The sequence below is a fragment of the Aquarana catesbeiana genome, linkage group LG05 (assembly GCF_042186555.1).
Source record: "Aquarana catesbeiana isolate 2022-GZ linkage group LG05, ASM4218655v1, whole genome shotgun sequence".
NCBI classification, from domain to species: domain Eukaryota; kingdom Metazoa; phylum Chordata; class Amphibia; order Anura; family Ranidae; genus Aquarana; species Aquarana catesbeiana.
In genome coordinates this window covers 430,711,031-430,729,035 of record NC_133328.1, presented here as the reverse complement: position 1 = coordinate 430,729,035, position 18,005 = coordinate 430,711,031, and the positions used below count along the sequence as shown (strand labels likewise).

General features: G+C 42.8%; 1 protein-coding gene across 3 annotated transcripts in view; it reads right to left on the bottom strand.

The window, feature by feature from the left end:
- FBXO15 (F-box protein 15) overlaps positions 1 to 18,005 on the bottom strand; it is a 304,133-nt gene that overhangs the window by 91,017 nt on the left and 195,111 nt on the right. For all 3 annotated transcript variants that reach the window (XM_073631257.1, XM_073631258.1, XM_073631259.1), the window contains exon 9: positions 16,226 to 16,371. In XM_073631257.1, the coding sequence (XP_073487358.1) occupies positions 16,226 to 16,371 (146 nt within the window). The remainder of the gene's footprint in view (positions 1 to 16,225; positions 16,372 to 18,005) is intronic.

Here is an 18,005-nt window from a genome sequence, read left to right as displayed (position 1 = left end):
TAATGTCAGGCCCCTCCTCCTTCCCCTCGCTGCCTTCTGGGACCTGTGTCTCTCCCAGAAGATGGCAGGACCATTCAGAAAGTGCAGCACGACTCGCACATGTGCAGTAGGAAACTGGCTGTGAAGCCTAAAGGCCGGCGCCTGCACCCAAAGCCAATAGACAAATCAGCTTGGGGTGCTGACATTGTGGGATCCCTGGACAGGTAAATGTCCTTATATTAAAAGGTAGCAACTAGTTTTTGTAGCTGCTGGCTTTTATTTATTTGTTTCCCCAGGCTGAAACTTCACTTACAAGAAAAAAAAAAAAAAAATATATATATATATATATTTATTTATAATATAAAGTATACAGCGGGTAAAGGAAGTATTGAACACGTCACCATTTTTCTAGGTAAATATATTTCCAAAGGTGCTACTGACATGAAATTTTCACTACATGTCCGTAAAACAACCCATGCAATCCATACAAGAAACCAAAACAAATACATTCAGAAATTAAGTTATGTGTAATAAAATGGAAAAAGTATTGAACACGCTAACTGAAATGTATGTAATACTTTGTGCAAAATCCTTTGTTAGTAATGACAGTTTCAAGATGCCTCCTCTATGGAGAAACTAATCACATGCATTGCCTATCAGTGCCCACCAGTGCCGCCTATCAGTGCCCATAAGTGCAGCATATTCGTGCCTCATCAGTGCCACCTAATCAGTGCCCATAAGTGCCACCTCATCAGCGCTCATTAGTGAAGGAGAAATGCCACCTAATCAGTGCGCATAAGTGCCGCCTCATCAGCACCCATTAGTGAAGGAGAAAAATTACTTATTTACAAAATTAAACTTTTTTTTTTCAAAATTAGTTTGTTTTTGTTTTTTAGGAAAAAATAAAAAACCCATTAGTGATTAAATACCATCAAAAGAAAGCTCTATTTGTGTGAGGAAAATGATAAAAAGTTCACATGGTTACAGTGTAGCATGACCGCACAATTGTCAAAGTGTGACAGCGCTGAAAGCTGAAAAATGGCCTGGGCAGGAAGGGGGTGTAATTGCCCTGTATTGAGGTGGTTAAACAGCATCTCACAAAAGTAAGTACAACCCTCACATTTTTGTAAATATTTTATGTGACAACACTGAAGAAATTACACTTTGCTACAATGTAAAGTAGTGAGTGTACAGCTTGTATAACAGTGTAAATTTGCTGTCCCCTCAAAATAACTCAACACACATCAAATAATGTCTAAATCGCTGGCAACAAAAGTGAGTTCACCCCTAAGGGAATAAGTCCAAATTGGGCTCAAAGTCTCAATATTTTGTGTGGCCACCATTATTTTCCAGTACTGTCTTAACTCCCTTGGGCATGGAGTTCACCAGAGCTTCACAGGTTGCCACTGGAGTCCTCTTCCACTCCTCCATGACGACATCACGGAGCTGGTGGATGTTAGAGACCTTGCGCTCTTCCACCTTCTGTTTGAGGATTCCCCACAGATGCTCAATAGGGTTTAGGTCTGGAGACATGCCTGGCCAGTCCATCAACTTTCCCCTCAGCTTCTTTAGCAAGGCAGTGGTCATCTTGGAGGTGTGTTTGGGGTCTTTATCATGTTGGAATACTGCCCTGCGGCCTAGTCTCCGAAGGGAGGGGATTGTGGTCGGCTTCAGTATGTCACAGTACATGTTGGCATTCATGGTTCCCTCAATGAACTGTAGCTCCCCAGTGCCGGCAGCACTCATGCAGCCCCATACCATGACACTCCCACCACCATGCCTGACTGTAGGCAAGACACACTTGTCTTTGTACTCCTCACCTGGTTGCCGCTACACATGCTTGACACCATCTGAACCAAATAAGTTTATCTTGGTCTTATCAAACCACAGCACATGGTTCCAGTAATCCATGTCCTTAGTCTGCTTGTCTTCAGCAAACGGTTTGCGGGCTTTCTTATACATCATCTTTAGAAGAGGCTTCCTTCTGGGATGACAGCCATGCAGACCAATTTGATGCAGTGTGAGGCATATGGTCTGAGCACTGACAGACTGACTCCCCTCCCCTTCAACCTCTGCAGCAATGCTGGCAGCAGTCATACGCCTATTTCCAAAAGACAACCCCTGGATATGACGCTGAGCAAGTGCACTCAACTTCTTTGGTCGACCATGGCGAGGCCTGTTCTGAGTGGAACCTGTACTGTTAAACCGCTGTATGGCCTTGGTCACCGTGCTGCAGCTCAGTTTCAGGGTCTTAGCAATTTTCTTATAGCCTAAGCCATCTTGATGTTGAGCAACAATTCTTTTTTTTTTCAGATCCTCAGAGAGTCCTTTGCCATGAGGTGTCATGTTGAACTACCAGTGATCAGTACGAGAGAGTGAGACCGATAACACCAAATTTAACACACCTGCTCCCCATTCACACCTGAGACCTTGTGATACTAACGAGTAATGGCAGGATCTTCAGTTGTCTGTCATTATATATACACACCTTTTGAAAGGCCCCAAAGACTGCAACACCTAAGCAGGAGGCACCACTGACCAAACACTGCCATGAAGACCAAGGAACTCTCCAAACAAGTAAGGGACAATGTTTTTCAGAAGTACAAGTCAGGGTTAGGTTATAAAAAAAATACCCAAATCTTTGATGATCCCTAGAAGCACCATCATATCTATCATAACCAAATGGAAAGAACATGGCACAACAAAAAACCTGCCAACAGACGGCTGCACACCAAAACTCACGAACCGGGCAAGGAGGGCATTAATCAGAGAGGCAGCACAGAGACCTAAGGTAACCCTGGAGGAGTTGCAGAGTTCCACAGCAGAGACTGGAGTATCTGTACATAGGACGACAATAAGCTGTATGCTCCATAGAGTTGGGCTTTATGGCAGAGTGGCCAGAAGAAAGCCATTACTTTCAGCAAAAAACAAAATGGGACGTTTTGAGTTTGCGAAAAGGCATGTGGGAGACTCCCAAAATGTATGGAGGAAGGTGCTCTGGTCTGATGAGACTAAAAACTGAACTTTTTGGTCATCAAAGAAAATGCTATGTCGGGCGCAAACCCAACACATCACATCACCCAAAGAACACCATCCCCAGAGTGAAACATGGTGGTGGCAGCATCATGCTGTGGAGATGTTTTTCAGCAGTCGGGACTGGGAAACTGGTCAGAGTTGAGGGAAAGATGGATAGTGCTAAATACAGGGAAAAAACCTGTACCACTCTGTGTGTGATTTGAGGCTAGGACGGAGGTTCACCTTCCAGCAGGACAATGACCCCAAACACACGGCTAAAGCAACACTTGAGTGGTTTAAGGAGAAACATGTAAATGTGTTGGAATGGCCTAGTCAAAGCCCAGACCTCAACCCAATAGAAAATCTGTGGTCAGACTTAAAGATTGCTGTTTACAAGCGCAATCCATCCAACTTAAAGGAGCTGGAGCAGTTTTGCAAGGAGGAATGGGCAAAAATCCCAGTGGTAAGGGAGACTTATCCAAAGCTGCGATAGCCACAAAAGGTGGCTCTACAAAGTATTGACTTTAGGGGGTGAATAGTTATGCACATTGTATTTTTCTGTTAATTTGTCCTATTTTCTGTTTGCTTCACAATAAAAAAAACATCTTCAAAGTTGTGGACATGTTCTGTAAATTAAATGATGCAAATCCTCAAACAAACCATATTAATTCCAGGTTGTGAGGCAACAAAACACAAAAAATGCCAAGGGGGTGAATACTTTTGCAAGGCACTGTATATTGCAGCTTATCAATTATTAGATGGAATGGCTGCATTTGTTTTCAAGTTTTTTTTCCCCCCTCTGTTTTCACTTGATGATCTGGCTACTAACACACTTCCTGCATTAAAGAGCCCCCATTCTGGATGATGGAGCACAGAGGGCACCTTTGGACAGCAGCATTGTCAGTCTGGAGGGAGGGAAGTGGTAGTGGTAGATTTAGATACGATAAGATTTACACTAATAAATTAAAGCCAAACCTCAGTTAATACTTTAAAAGGAGTTACAGAAAATACAGTAGTTTTTTTGCCTTTTTACACAAATAAAAGCTGATCATTGTAAGCACCCCTTGCTATGATAAATGGTTTGACTCAGCTCAGTAACTGATACATTCTGCTGGAGAGCTTTTTTTTTTTCAAAAACAGACTTACTGGCTAGATCGCCAGATGAAAATAGAAGAAAGAAAGCCTAAAAAAAAAAAAGATAATGAATACAAACATCACTTAAAAAAAATAGTATGCTGTAATATAATAAAGGTTTGCTTTTTGATTTAATACCACTTTTTTTTTTATTTAGATAATCTTTATTCATTTCTTCATAATATACAAAATACAATTTTTTTTAAAATACACCATATATCATATACATTTCAACAAGAAAATATATAAAACAGTTTCTATCCAATTTTCCCCTTTACTCTTACCCCCCATCCCTATAAATTTAACTTTTATCCCACTTCCCTACCATTTTCACATTTAGTTATTAACTACACATTCGCATATTAGTTAGTACCATAGAGCCACCTCCTTCATCTCTTCCTTACACACCTTACATAGGGTATACAATTCCTCTAGCCAGGGCTTCCAATTTTTTTAAACTCTTTTCTCCTTACATATACTACTTTTTCCTTCAACACTGTTTCAGTTACTGTTCTAATCCAATCTTCCTTCGAGGGGGGTTTCTCTGCCTGCCATCTCTGCGCTATTAATTTTCTTGCTTGGAAGAGACATCTCAACACTGCTTTAGTTTTAACATTTCCTCTGCCTATACCCTCCCCTACTCCCAAAATGCATAATTTCAGATCCATTTTAAGTCCTAAGGCAAAGATCTTATTAATGGTATCTAGTATCTCAGACCAATATCGGAATAGTTTTGGGCATTTCCAGATCATGTGTATCAAGTCTCCAGTGTCCTGACATCTAGGGCATCTGGCATCCATCCTCCGCCCAAACTCAAACAGCCTTTTAGGAGTGTAGTATGTCCTATGTAACAACATCAGATATGAGACCTTCTGCGCAGGTGAGACCGAAACTAAGTGTCCTCTCTCCAGAATTTTCCCCATTGTTCATCCGACACTATACCCAAATCCTCTTCCCATTTACTTCTACTCCTAAGCCTTTCTGGACCCTCAATACTACCTCCACATATATATGGGTAAATTTCAGCTATAAATCCACTAGACCCACCTGATCTACATATTCTTTGGTATATGGGAGAGTTACTCCAAGTCGGTCCTTGTCTCCCAAACTGTGTATTTAGGGCATGTCTTATTTGTAAATATTTATAAAATGAATGATTCGGTATATCATATTCCTCCTTTAATGAAAATAATGTTTTTAAAATACTCCCGTTATATAGTTGAGCCAATCTATTTATTCCCTTTATTTCCCATGCTTTTATTTTCCCTATTGGTTCTAGCTCTCATAAGTTCTTATTATTCCAAAGAGGGGTACACTTAGTCATACCTCCCAATCCTTTCATTGCCTTAACATTTTTCCAGACCTTTATTGTTAATTTTACCGTGGGAGTTCTATAGATGAAAGAATTTGCCTCTAATACCTCCATTACTGTCTTATGTGGCGCCCCTTCAATCATTAATCCTCTATTAATATCACCTTCAAGGTCAGTACCCATCCCTAAATGCTGTAACTGGGCAGCTAAAAAGTAGCACTGCCACCCCCCCCCCCCCCCTCTCGTGTTGAAAGTTGTAAGGTTTGTAAACTTATCCCAGGCTGCCCACCTTTCCATATAAGATCTCTAAACATTGTATCATTTTTTTAAACCATTTCCTATGTATCCATATTGGGGAATTATGTAACAAGTACAATAGCTGTGGCATCCACAGCATTTTGATCAAATTGCATCTCCTTGCAATTGATAATGGAAGACCCCTCCATATTTCAATCTTACTTTTAAAATTAGTTAACAAGGGAACTATGTTATTATTTATATATTTATTTGGGTCTTTTGTTATGTATATGCCTAGATATTTTGTTATCTCTACTATTTCCATTTGGATGTTTTCTAATGGGATATGATTCCTAATAGGATCTACTGGTAAAAGTACTGATTTCTCCCAATTTCTGGTCAGACCAGAAAGTCTTCCAAATTCTGAAAAGATATTTATCACCTGTCTGAGGGATTGCACCATTTCACCCAGGAATATGAGGACATCGTCTGCATATAGAGCGATCCGCTCCTCTCCAGACCTTCACCGGATTCCTTCCATATTCCTATTTTGCCTTACTGCAATGGCCAATAGCTCCCTTGCCAAATCAAAAATCAGGGGTGACAAAGGGCACCCCTGCCTTGATCCTCTTTCTAATCGAAACCCGTCAGAATAATCGTTATTGACTCTAACTTTTGCACTGGGATCATTATACAGTATTTTAACCCATCTAATGAATGAGGGGCCAAAACCAAATTCCCTCAACACACGCCAGATGTACTCCCACTCCAGGCTATTAAAAGCTTTTACTACGTCTAACAACATAACAGCCCTTGAACCCACATTCTCTGTTGGTGTTTGCAGATTCTGAAAAACCCTCCTAATATTCATGCTAGTTGATCTACAGGGGATGAATCCTATTTGGTCTGGATGAACCAGTCTGGAAATTATTTTCTTTAATCTGGCAGCTAAGATTTTCGCTAAGACCTTAGCGTCTGAGCAAAGCAAGGAAATGGGTCTATAGGACTTGGGTTCCAGTGGGTCTTTCCCCTCTTTGTGTAAAACTATTATCGTGGCCTCAGTCATTGATACGGGTAATTTCCCCTCTTCCTTTGCCCAATTAAACACATTGAGGAGCTCCGGGAGTAATACTTTCCCATAATATTTATAGGTCTCCACTGGGAGACCCTCATGTCCAGGGGATTTCTGATTGGCCATTTCTGTTACTGCTATTTTTATTTCCTCCAATGTTAACGGGGCCTCCAGTTCATCTTTATCAATCTCTGTAAGAGAAGGCATCTCAATATTTCCAAAAAAGCTATCCATTTCCTCTCCTCCCACGGTCCCCCGAGACTTATACAGTCCTTCATAGTATTTCCTGAATGTATCGGTGATTTCATCTACCTGAGACAAAATTTCACCTCTCACTGTCCTAATAGCGGGGATCATGGAGGGGGAGCAGCCGGACCTTACTATATGAGCCAGCATCTTCCCGACCTTTTCCCCCTCCCCATATACAATTTGCTTCTGAAACAATCTCTTATTTTCTGATTTCCTAATCATTACATCTTTGTATTCTTGTTGCTCAATCTGCCATATACTTTGTTTATCGGGGGATGGCTCTTTCACATATTCACTTTCTGCTTCTACTAACTCCTTCCTGACCTTATTCTCCCAATCCAATGAGGACTTTTTAATTTTTGCGACTTGTTGGATAAGTAAACCCCTCAGATATGCCTTCAGTGCATCTCACATCACCCCCCTCGTTGTGGTGTCTGCGTTAAGAACTATAAACTCATTCAACTTAGCTAATACCTCATTCGGATCTCCTATTATTTCAAACCACATTGGGTTCATCTTCCATGCCCTATAAGATTTCTTATTTCTCGTATTTACTGAGACTAACAACAATGAGTGGTCCGATACCCCCCTGGGTTGATATACTATATCTTTTATTGTTTGGCACGCTATCTCATTACCCAAGACGAGATCTATTCTTGAGAGTGTAGAATAGGAACTCGAGTAGCATAATTATTGCAACACTTCAGGGTTCCGTATTCTCCAAAGGTCAGACAACCCTGCTTCTTGAAGGAAATGGCCCATCCGAGTTTCTTGTATCCCCTGCCCCTGTTTTCCTGGGGGAAACCTATCTATTTTTTTATTAATGACGACATTAAAATCCCCTACTACTATAATTGGCGACCCAGTTTTAACCACTATAAATTCCAATAGGCTGTACATAACATTTAATTTGAAGGGTGGGGGAATATAAATATTTGCTAATACATACTCTTGATTCTCTATTACACAATATAAAAAAATGTATCGGCCCTCTTCATCTATATTACACTGTCTGCAAGTGAACGCCACTTCTCTACCAATTAACACCGACACACCCCTGGAATAGGTGGTGTGTACTGAATGGAATTGGCGCTGAAATCTCTTATTTCTTACTTGAGATTTGGTATCTTTGGTCAGGTGTGTCTCCTGCAGACAGATAAGTCCTACTTTAAACATTTCCAATATATCAAATACAGCAGCTCTTTTGGCCAGAGTACCCATCCCTCGGACATTCCATGAACCAATATTCAATACCATTGATTATTCAGGTGAAAACAATCAAAAAAAACAAGAGGAAAAAAAAATTTGATACCTAGTAGATTCAAAGAGAGAGATGAAATAAATAATAGGGATCCTTGTAATAATAAACCCATAAAACTAAATATCTCCAATTCCCTTTGTGCCCTAGTGTCCCAATGTTCTAAATTACTCATCCTTATCAGAAAAATAAATTCCCCGTTTTCCAAGTGTTCGGAGTTAATTTTTTCAACCATTTAAACTTATACCCATATTTTCTCACTACAAACTGGAATATTATAACTATATTTTGATTTTCCTGTATCCAGTGTACTTCCCTACAATCCGGTGTACAATATATTCCCCTACAGTCCAGTGTACCATGTATTTCCCTGCCGTGTATTATCCTCCTTCTATATCCCTTACCCCTCCCCCACCCTCTCCCTCCCCACCTATCTCAAAAACCTACTATTCTTATCCCCCCCCCCAGCCCACACCTTTCTAGGTTACCCCTGAAGGCTTTTTTAATGACCGTCACAAACCACCACACCCTTACAAAACCCATTCCTCCCACCCTCTTAGCTCCTACTCCCCTCCCACCTCCCACCCCTCCCTGTGTTCAAAACAAATCTTATTTTTATCCTTCCCCAACCCATTCCTAAAATCCATTTAGACCGTGTAAATCCCCACCCCACTCCTCTCAGAATACATAATTATTATTTTGCACTTGTGTACCACCTATGTGCGCCATCTTCTAACCAGATACCCTCTTATTTCATTGACAACTGATCTCTCTTATCCTCTAACCAAGCAATCACACTTGCAGGAGAGTCAAAAATCTGAGCTTCTCCCAGCGCCATTACCCGAAGCCTGGCTGGATAGAGCAGAGCATAGGTAACATTACATTTTTGAAGACTGCGTTTAATTCCTGAAAACTCAGCTCTACGCTTCTGCAGGTCGGGAGAGAAATCGGGGTACACTGATATCCTAGCTCCATTAAAGGAAATATTCCCCATCTCTCTGGCCCTACGAAGAAGTATTAATTTATCTTTGTAATTTAAAAATTTCAGTAGCATAGATCTTGGGTGGCCTCCTTGTGGGGGAGGTCTAAACGGGACTCTGTGTGCTCTTTCAATTGAAAACTGTTGTGAAAAAGTCTCTCTTCCAAAAACTTCAATAAACCATTTTTCTAAAAATGCTATAGGATCTGACCCTTCACTCTTTTCAGGTAAACCCACCACCCTCACATTGTCTCTGCGAAGTCTATTTTCCGTTTCATCAAATTTTTCCGTGATCTTATTCATTTGACCTTTCCAGGCCTTAAACTCTTGTTTCATGGGGTGCAGATCATCAAACTTATTCTCCCTTCCATTTCGATCACTCTTTCTGCTGTTTTCTTAAGCTCGTGCCGTACCAGGGATAACTCCTCTTTAATATCCTTCATTTGATCACATAATTCTCCCAAAGATTGTTTGCATGTGTTAATCGCCAACAGGATGTCTTTAAGGGTCGGTTCTCCCTCTACTAGATGTATGTGAGTGACAGTGGCCTCAAGTTCTTTTCCAGCAACTCCTGCCCCTTTACTGATAGTGTTCTTTGTTCCAGTAGCACTTGTAGGCATATTCAAATGACCCTGGCTCTTTCTGTCCGCTGCTGATTTAGTTTGAGACTGCTGCCCTCCTTTAATTGGTGTATGGTCAGTAGCATGAACCAGCTTCTCTAATTTGGCAGCTGCTGCTACTGCTGCTGCTGTCACACCTGCCACTGTGGACTGCGCCCCCTTTTCCTTATCTTTGGCAGAACGTAATGATTGAATCCCAACATTCTCCTGGCTGGCGTGCTCATCTCCTTTCCTCCTTGCTGACATGGCACTTTACTACTTTAAAAGTAAATTTTAGTGGAGGAAATTAGAGGGTTCACTAAAATCAAGAGCAAAAAGGGGAGTGATCTCAACAGTTAAAATTTCTTATAACCACAACTTATCATCTGTTGCTTCATAAAAGAGTCAGGGCTAATACCAATTGGCATGGGGAGAGCATCCACTTAACATCACTTTTCTTGAGTCATTGAATGTTAGTTCTTCCATCCAGCTTAAGCTCTGTTATTCATAACACGTATGTGGGATTATAAATTCACTCACGTTAGATAGGAAACAGTTCTCTGGCTCTCTCTCTCTGGCTCTGGCGCTCTGAGCAACTGGTGAAAGCATCCGACCACCTCCACTTATAACATAAATTTGAAAGATGAAAAACAATACCTCCGCTCTGCTGTTCTGGTTAGATTTACTTTCTCCCACCTCACCAGCGCTCGCAGGCCAAACGAATGGTCCGGGGTATATCCCTACCACAACATGTCTCCGGCTCCTCTGCTTGGCGTTCTAGGTGTGCAGGGTTCTCACACACAGACCTCCTCTGCTGACACCTTGTCGCCAGTTCCTGCAGCAACCGTCTGTGCTCTCGCGGGATTTCATCGTTCTCTCCGGGATTATCAAATCCGAGCACCACCGAGAGCCGCCGAAGGCATCCGAGGTCCCACCGCACCAGCAACCACAAGCAGGGACGGGGCGTGTCCGGAATGGCAGAGGGAACAGGTGTGTGAGGCCTGAGCTCCCACAGATCGGCCTATATTCCTGATATTTTGGGGTGCAGACATAGCACAAAAGACCCTCCTGTGCCCCCTCTCACCTCTGGGACACCTCTGGGGTATGCTTCAGTGGAATCCCCCACCAAAAATCTCCGCAACAGGCCGCGCCGCCGAGAACCGTGGACTAGGCCGAAGCCACGGCCTCGCCTGAATTGTCTGCCCACACAGAGAACCAGGCCGGCACGGACCGGGAAAAACGTTGTTTTTTTTGGGTAAAAACGCCAGGCAAAAGACCATCCTGTCCCCCCATCATCCCTGGGGCATGTATAAGAGGAACTCCCAGCAAAAAGCTCGGAAAAAGGCCGCCCCGCAGAGAACCGTGGACAAGGCCGAAGCCGCGGTCTCGCCTAAACTCCTTGCCCACATGGAGAACCAGGCCGACCAGAGCGGTCCCCGGACTCGGCAGCAGACTTTAAAGCTGTCATGCAGGCCATAACCTCCCTAACGGAAAAAGTGGATCATATACAGACTCATGTGGAATTTATTAGGAAGGACTTTGATACCCTGAGAGGCCGCATGCACGAGGTGGAGCAGAGGGTTTCACAAAATGAAGACACGGTACGTGACCAGGGGGCTGATTTACACGTGTTAAAAACCAAAGTTAAAGTGCTGGAGGCTGGTTGGGAAAGTTTTGTTATACTTTGTTGATTTGCTGTTTTTTTACAAGCGATGTACTTATGTCTGTCACAGGATGCGCCAGGTGCCGGGTCCTGACCTTATTAAGGGCCCGGGCCTTGCACCTGTTTCTCTATGGTGATATATGGATAGAAAATATGTTCTCGAGCGTAGATGGCTGATTGTACCCTAATTTCATGGAACACCAGGGGTTTGAATTCCTCTGTTAAAAGATCACTGGTGTTCCAATTCCTCAAAACATACCACCCACAAATATGCATACTACAAGAGACCCATATGATGGGAAGTAAACTGTTGAGTCTAAGACGACCCTGGGTGGGACACCAATACCACTCCACGTATACTAACTACTCCAGGGGGGTTGGCATTTTAGTGCACAAGTCCACACCGTTTAGATTGCTGGCGCTGGAGCTTGACCCTGACGGTAGATTTGTAATATTACATGCCATTGTGGACAGATTAGAGTTGGTGGTGGTGGGACTATACCTACCCCCCCCCCCCGGCCTCTATACGGGTACTTAACCAAATTATCTCTAAAATAGCTGCCTTTGGTAAGGATAATGTAGTAATACTGGGCGACTTTAATCTGGTCCCGGACCCCACAATGGACAGGCTCACATCGGGGACGGGCTCACCATCAGAGCTGTCCTCATGGGCTGAAGCGTCTAACTTGACTGATGTGTGGAGGTGGCGTCATCCTTCTCGACGCGCCTACACTTGTCACTCAGCTTCCCACAAGACCCTGTCACGGATAGACCTTGCCTATGTGGGGGGGTCTGTCCTGCCCATGGTCCGGGACATCAAAATACTCCCCCGTGGCATATCCGATCACGCTCCGCTCGCTTTAAAACTTTGTGTATCTAATGCCCCGGGGAGAATCTTTGGAGGTTGTCCAGATTCTGGTTGAACGACACTAGAGTATCTGAACCCTATAGATCCGAGGCGATACATTATTGGAGAGACTTAGACCAATCAGTGACTATGACCACATCCTGGGACGCATTCAAGGCCTTCACTAGGGGCAGCTTTCAAGCACATATCCGAAAGATCCGGAAGGATCTGAGGAAAGAAACACAAACAGCCGAGGGGAGGGTAGCAGCATTGGAGGCGGCATATTCCACAACGGGATCCCCTGAGACATATTCAGATTTTCAGGCAGCGTTGAGAGACGTTCTTTTACTACGCACAGCGGCCACAAAAACCAAATTCTTACACCAGTCACAACGAATTTTCGAACATGGAGAAAAAACAGGCAGTATGCTGGCATGGCTGGCGAGGGAAAGCTCCTCCCCGGTGACCATCTCAACTATTTCCGATTCAGACGGGACGATTTTGACTGATCCCACGGATATTAACAATAAATTTGCTTCATTCTATCGGGACCTCTACGGTTCTCGGATGGGATGTTCGGATGAGGAGCTGAATGGGTACCTTGATGGGGTGGAGCTCCCTTGCCTGACATCCACGTTTAGGGAGGCATTAGATGGCCCGATCCAATTAGAAGAAATCCAACGAGCAGTAGCCTCCTTGCAAAACGGTAAGACCCCAGGTCCTGACGGAATTCCGGCCGAACTCTACAAAACACATGCTGAAGAAACTCTCCTATCGTTTCGGTTAATGCTCCAGAAAGCCACGGAGAGGGGCTCATTACCCCCGACTATGGCTGAAGCGGTCATTGTGGTCATTCTTAAGCCTGGCAAGCCCCCTGATCAGTGCGCCTTATATCGGCCAATATCACTCCTCAACTTTGACGCCAAGCTACTGGAAAAAGTGCTGGCTAGACGGTTGAACACTGTGATCACGGCACTGGTCCATCCAGACCAGTCTGGATTCATGCCAGGCAGGGGGACCGATATAAATATCAGACGTCTTCTTACACATCTCTCTAGGGCAGACGGGGATGGTTCGGAGGTGGTGGCCTCTCTTGATGCCGAGAAGGCTTTTGACTCGGTGGAGTGGCGCTACCTCTGGGCTGTCCTGCGCAAATTTGGATTTGGCCCTCGCTTCATTAGCTGGGTGCAGATGCTATACCATAATCCCTCAGCACGCATATGAACAAACAACTCACTGTCCTCATCCTTTCCTTTATCTAGGGGTACCAGGCAGGGCTGTCCGCTTTCTCCTGGACTGTTTGCATTGGCTATGGAACCCATGGCTGCTCGTGTTAGAGCCTCTCCCTTGGTACAGGGCATTCAGGTGGGAGTAGTGATAGACAAAATATCCCTTTATGCTGATGATACCTTACTTTTTCTTAAAGACATATCCTCATCTCACCAGCACTTCAAATAATTGATGAGTTCGGCATTTTCTCGGGCATTAGGGTAAATTGGGGAAAATCGATAATTTTCTCATTAAATCTATCCAATCAAAACCCACCGACAGGTACCCCCCTAAACTGAACACCTGAATTTAAATACTTGGGGGTAAGGGTTAGAGCTCCACTGTCCACATATTTTGAATTGAATCTTCACCCATTACTAAAAAATCTTTCCCAAAAATGTATAACATGGAAAACCCTCCCCCTCTCTCCAGTGGGAAGGGTAAATTTAATTAAAATGATATACTTGCCCAAATTTTTATACTTTTTTTGAAATTCTCCCCTGATTCCCCCAGCTTCATTTTTTGTTAAATTGAAAGGTATAATGTCTTCCTTTATTTGGAACGGAAGGCCCCCGAGACTGGCCATGTCTACCCTCTAGCTGCCCATTACTCAAGGGGGTCTGTCCTTACCGGACTTCCAGGTATACTTCTGGGCGGCCGTCCTGGTGACGGTCAGGTGGTGGTTCTCTCAACCACGCGATAACACGGCAGTGACCCTGGAAGCCGCCATCATGGGGTCCTACTCATCTCTTAGCAATGTGGTGTTCAGAGGGATAAAATCCCACCCTGGCATTACGGATCTGATGAACACCACCATTATAGTTTGGAACAGGGCCAGGCATAGTTTTAACAATCCAGAGAGGTTCTCCCCGCACATTCCCTTGTGGGGCAACCCTAGATTGCCACATTTGAAGTCGGTCCCAGACCCTCAAGTCTGGGCAAAAAAGGGAATTGTTAAGCTAAAACACATTGTGCTGGGGGGTAAATTAACTTTCTCTGATCTCAAAAACGCTTATTCATTACCAGGTTGGATGCTGTTTAGATATTATCAACTCCGACATGCCTACAGGAAGCAGTTCCCATCTCTCCTCCAGTTAGAATCAGACCCTGTGGAGGGATTAATTACATCTAAATTCATAGATAGACCACTATCTACTCTGTACTTTCATTTGTCCATACCCCCTGCAAAGAAACTTGAAAAAACTCTGGTCAAGTGGAAGGCAGATATTCCTGACTTATCAGAGGAGGAATGGGAATCATGTGTATCCTCCTTTGTGATAAATACGATATCGGCCAGAGAGAGATTTATGCAGGTCAAGTTTCTTCACAGGGCCTATTACACCCCAAAACGTCTGACAATTATGACACCTGACAGTCCGGTGGCCTGCGCCAGGTGCGGTCTGGAGTCTGCCTCCTTTCTTCATATGGTGTGGTCTTGTCCTCGCCTCGGAGACTATTGGACAGAAATAGCTAACACTCTCAGCCAGGTTACCTCCTTAGATGTGGGAGCTCATCCCAAGGCAATGCTATTGAATATTTTCAGCCCCAATATTAGAGGTAAATATACCAAAATATTTTTGAGTTATGCTACGTTCTATGCCCGAAAAGAAATATTTCTCCATTGGAAGGATGCATTACCCCCTAGAGTATCTTCATGACGCCTAGCAATGAATTCTATACTCCCACTATATAAACTCACGTATCTTAATCGTAACTGCCCCAAGAAATTTGATAAGATATGGTCGGGATGGATAGATGCATGGGTGCTGAGGTTGTGAATGATGTCCAGGTTGACGCAGAGATACCAGCCATATGATTATACATGATTGAGTTCTCTTTAAACTTCACCTAGTGTATATGTTCAGTTAAGATATTGAGGTATTGCGATTCCTTCCTTGCCTCCCCCTCCTGCCCTCCCCCCCTCTCATCTTCTAAGTATCCTTAATCCGCCCCCCCCTTCCCCCCCCTCCCCCGGCCCCTCCCACAGTACCTCCTTGATTGATTGTTTTAACAAGTCACCTCTACACCAATACTTTGCTGCAATGTCATGTATTGCTCTCATACTTCTTTATGTTGTCTATATGAGGAAATTAATTATCTATCTTGTGACTATATGTATACTGATATCATATTTAAATGTGCCTATGCATCGCTTGTAATGTCTAAATCTTGAATAAAAAATGTTTTTCTTGTAAAAAAAAAAAAAAAACACAAGCAGGGACAGCAGGCAGCACACAGGTATACACCGATTACTACTAAGGTGCATTACTCCCTGAGCAGCATATACATGGAGCGGGGTGAGAGCACACACACGCTCTTACTCCTCACAAACTCTCTCCTCCATCCACTTCCGGTCACGCCCCCTGATTTAATACCACTTTAATTGTGTATGGTCACTGAATCCTCGTAAATTTCAGCACTCGCACAAGACACTGTGGTTTTCAGTCACTAAAAAAAGCTTAAAAATTAAGCAATTATTCATAAGCTCAATGTACATATAGTTATGTAACAATATTTCTATTTCAGCAGAAGCAAGCAGAAGTATTAAAAAAAAATTGTTAGCACAATTTTCACTCATGGACTGTTAAGTGTCCCAGCAGACACCCTCTTACCTTTTCGAGAACTCAAACCACGGAAGGTGCTACAAAAGTACGTTTTTGGCCCACTATACATATCAATATGGAGTTGGTAGCCATGAAGCCCATATTCTGGATCAATATCATCCAGGACTGGAACATGAGGAGGGAATACATAAGGGCTTAAGGAAAAAAAGACGTAATAAAGAAAATTAGTTAAAATTCCATCATGAAATATTACAATTTTTTTTTTATAAGCATAACATATCACTGTGTAATCTGTATTACATTTTCCACAAATTTGAGCGCTGACAGTTAAAGCCTGCATGGTCTGTATAACAAACTGTTGGTAACGCTTCATCTCAGCCCTTCAATCAGCTTTCTACGGACTTTAAGGATTAAAATTCTCTAATAGGAGTGTGCACGCCATTTAAAGCACAGCTTTAGCTCTTTGAGTAAAGGGTAAAAACCTCTGGCAGGTTTTCATAGATGTCCCAATTGAGGAGGGGCACAGGTGAAGACAATGCTTAACTGGGTCACTGGTTAGAGCTTTTTGGATTCTGTTGTCTCTATCCTTTGACACTGCACTAGAAACATTCAGCTACTGTATCCTGAAGAAATAGCCTTCAACTTGTTATATGAATATAAAGGGATTTCATTCATTTTTCCTTTAAAGTCCTTATAATTCATAGAACCTCACAATTAACACCAGGAAAAGGATCACAGTATTTTAGCAATAGAAAACATGTTTAATGCTTCAATGTGGATTGAATTTACATACAAAATACTACAAAAAATGATGACATAATGGGTATGGTAATTTAAACGGACATGAACTTAAAAAAGGACGGTTTGCAATGTTCTATTGTAGTGGTCATCAACCCTGTCCTCAGGGCCCACTAACAGGCCAGGTTGTATGTATTACCTTGGGGAGATGCTAACTTGAATGCTGCAATCCCCAAGCAGCAAATAATATCACCTGTGATTTATTTCAGTTATCTTGCAAACCTGGCCTGTTAGTGGGCTCTGAGGACAGGGTTGATGACCACCGTTCTAGTGAACTATCAAAATATCAGTGCACTTCCTGTGCCAAGACACTCCTGGACCTACAGCCTCAAGCCTGTATATATGTAGTGTGAGCTCTAAGGCACTGCCGCCTCTGACTGCTAGTCCCAGGAGATTTGGAGTGATATTTAATGATGTCACTATGGAGCTACTGACAGTTCTTGATAGAAGCTCTGAATCAGGGAAGTTAAATCTTGCATCTATCAAGATGGTTACCTTCACACAAACTGTGTAGAAAAAGGGTATGGTAAGTCAGTAACGAGATCACAGGCAATCCTTTATCAATACAGCTTTCAGAGTCAAGTTCCTCTTTTTGCTGATCCATATGACAAATTATTTAGTGGATTGAAAACCTCTTTTTAAATAATACAAATTAAAATAATGTACATTTAAAAAAATAATGTGTGTGTTATGCCTTGAGAAATTGGTGCCATTATATTACAAGTGCATAAGTCTGCAGTTACAAAAAAGAAACAGAAACTTTTATAAACCAGCAAGGTAAAATTGTGCTAGTTATTGATTTGCATTCTTTACAAAACCATACTAAAAGAACTAAATTTTTACTGCGCTGTCAGGAATGCCTAATTGAATCATACTTATATGAGGTCTGTCAGGAAAAAAATCCAGCCTTTGTTAATATAAAGAGAATAGTTTGATTGGCATCGATGTAACCTGGCATCCAGGGAGAGTGCACTGGAATGCGCATTCGTGAACAATGACGACTTCACTGTATTGGTCAGTGGAGGAGCTA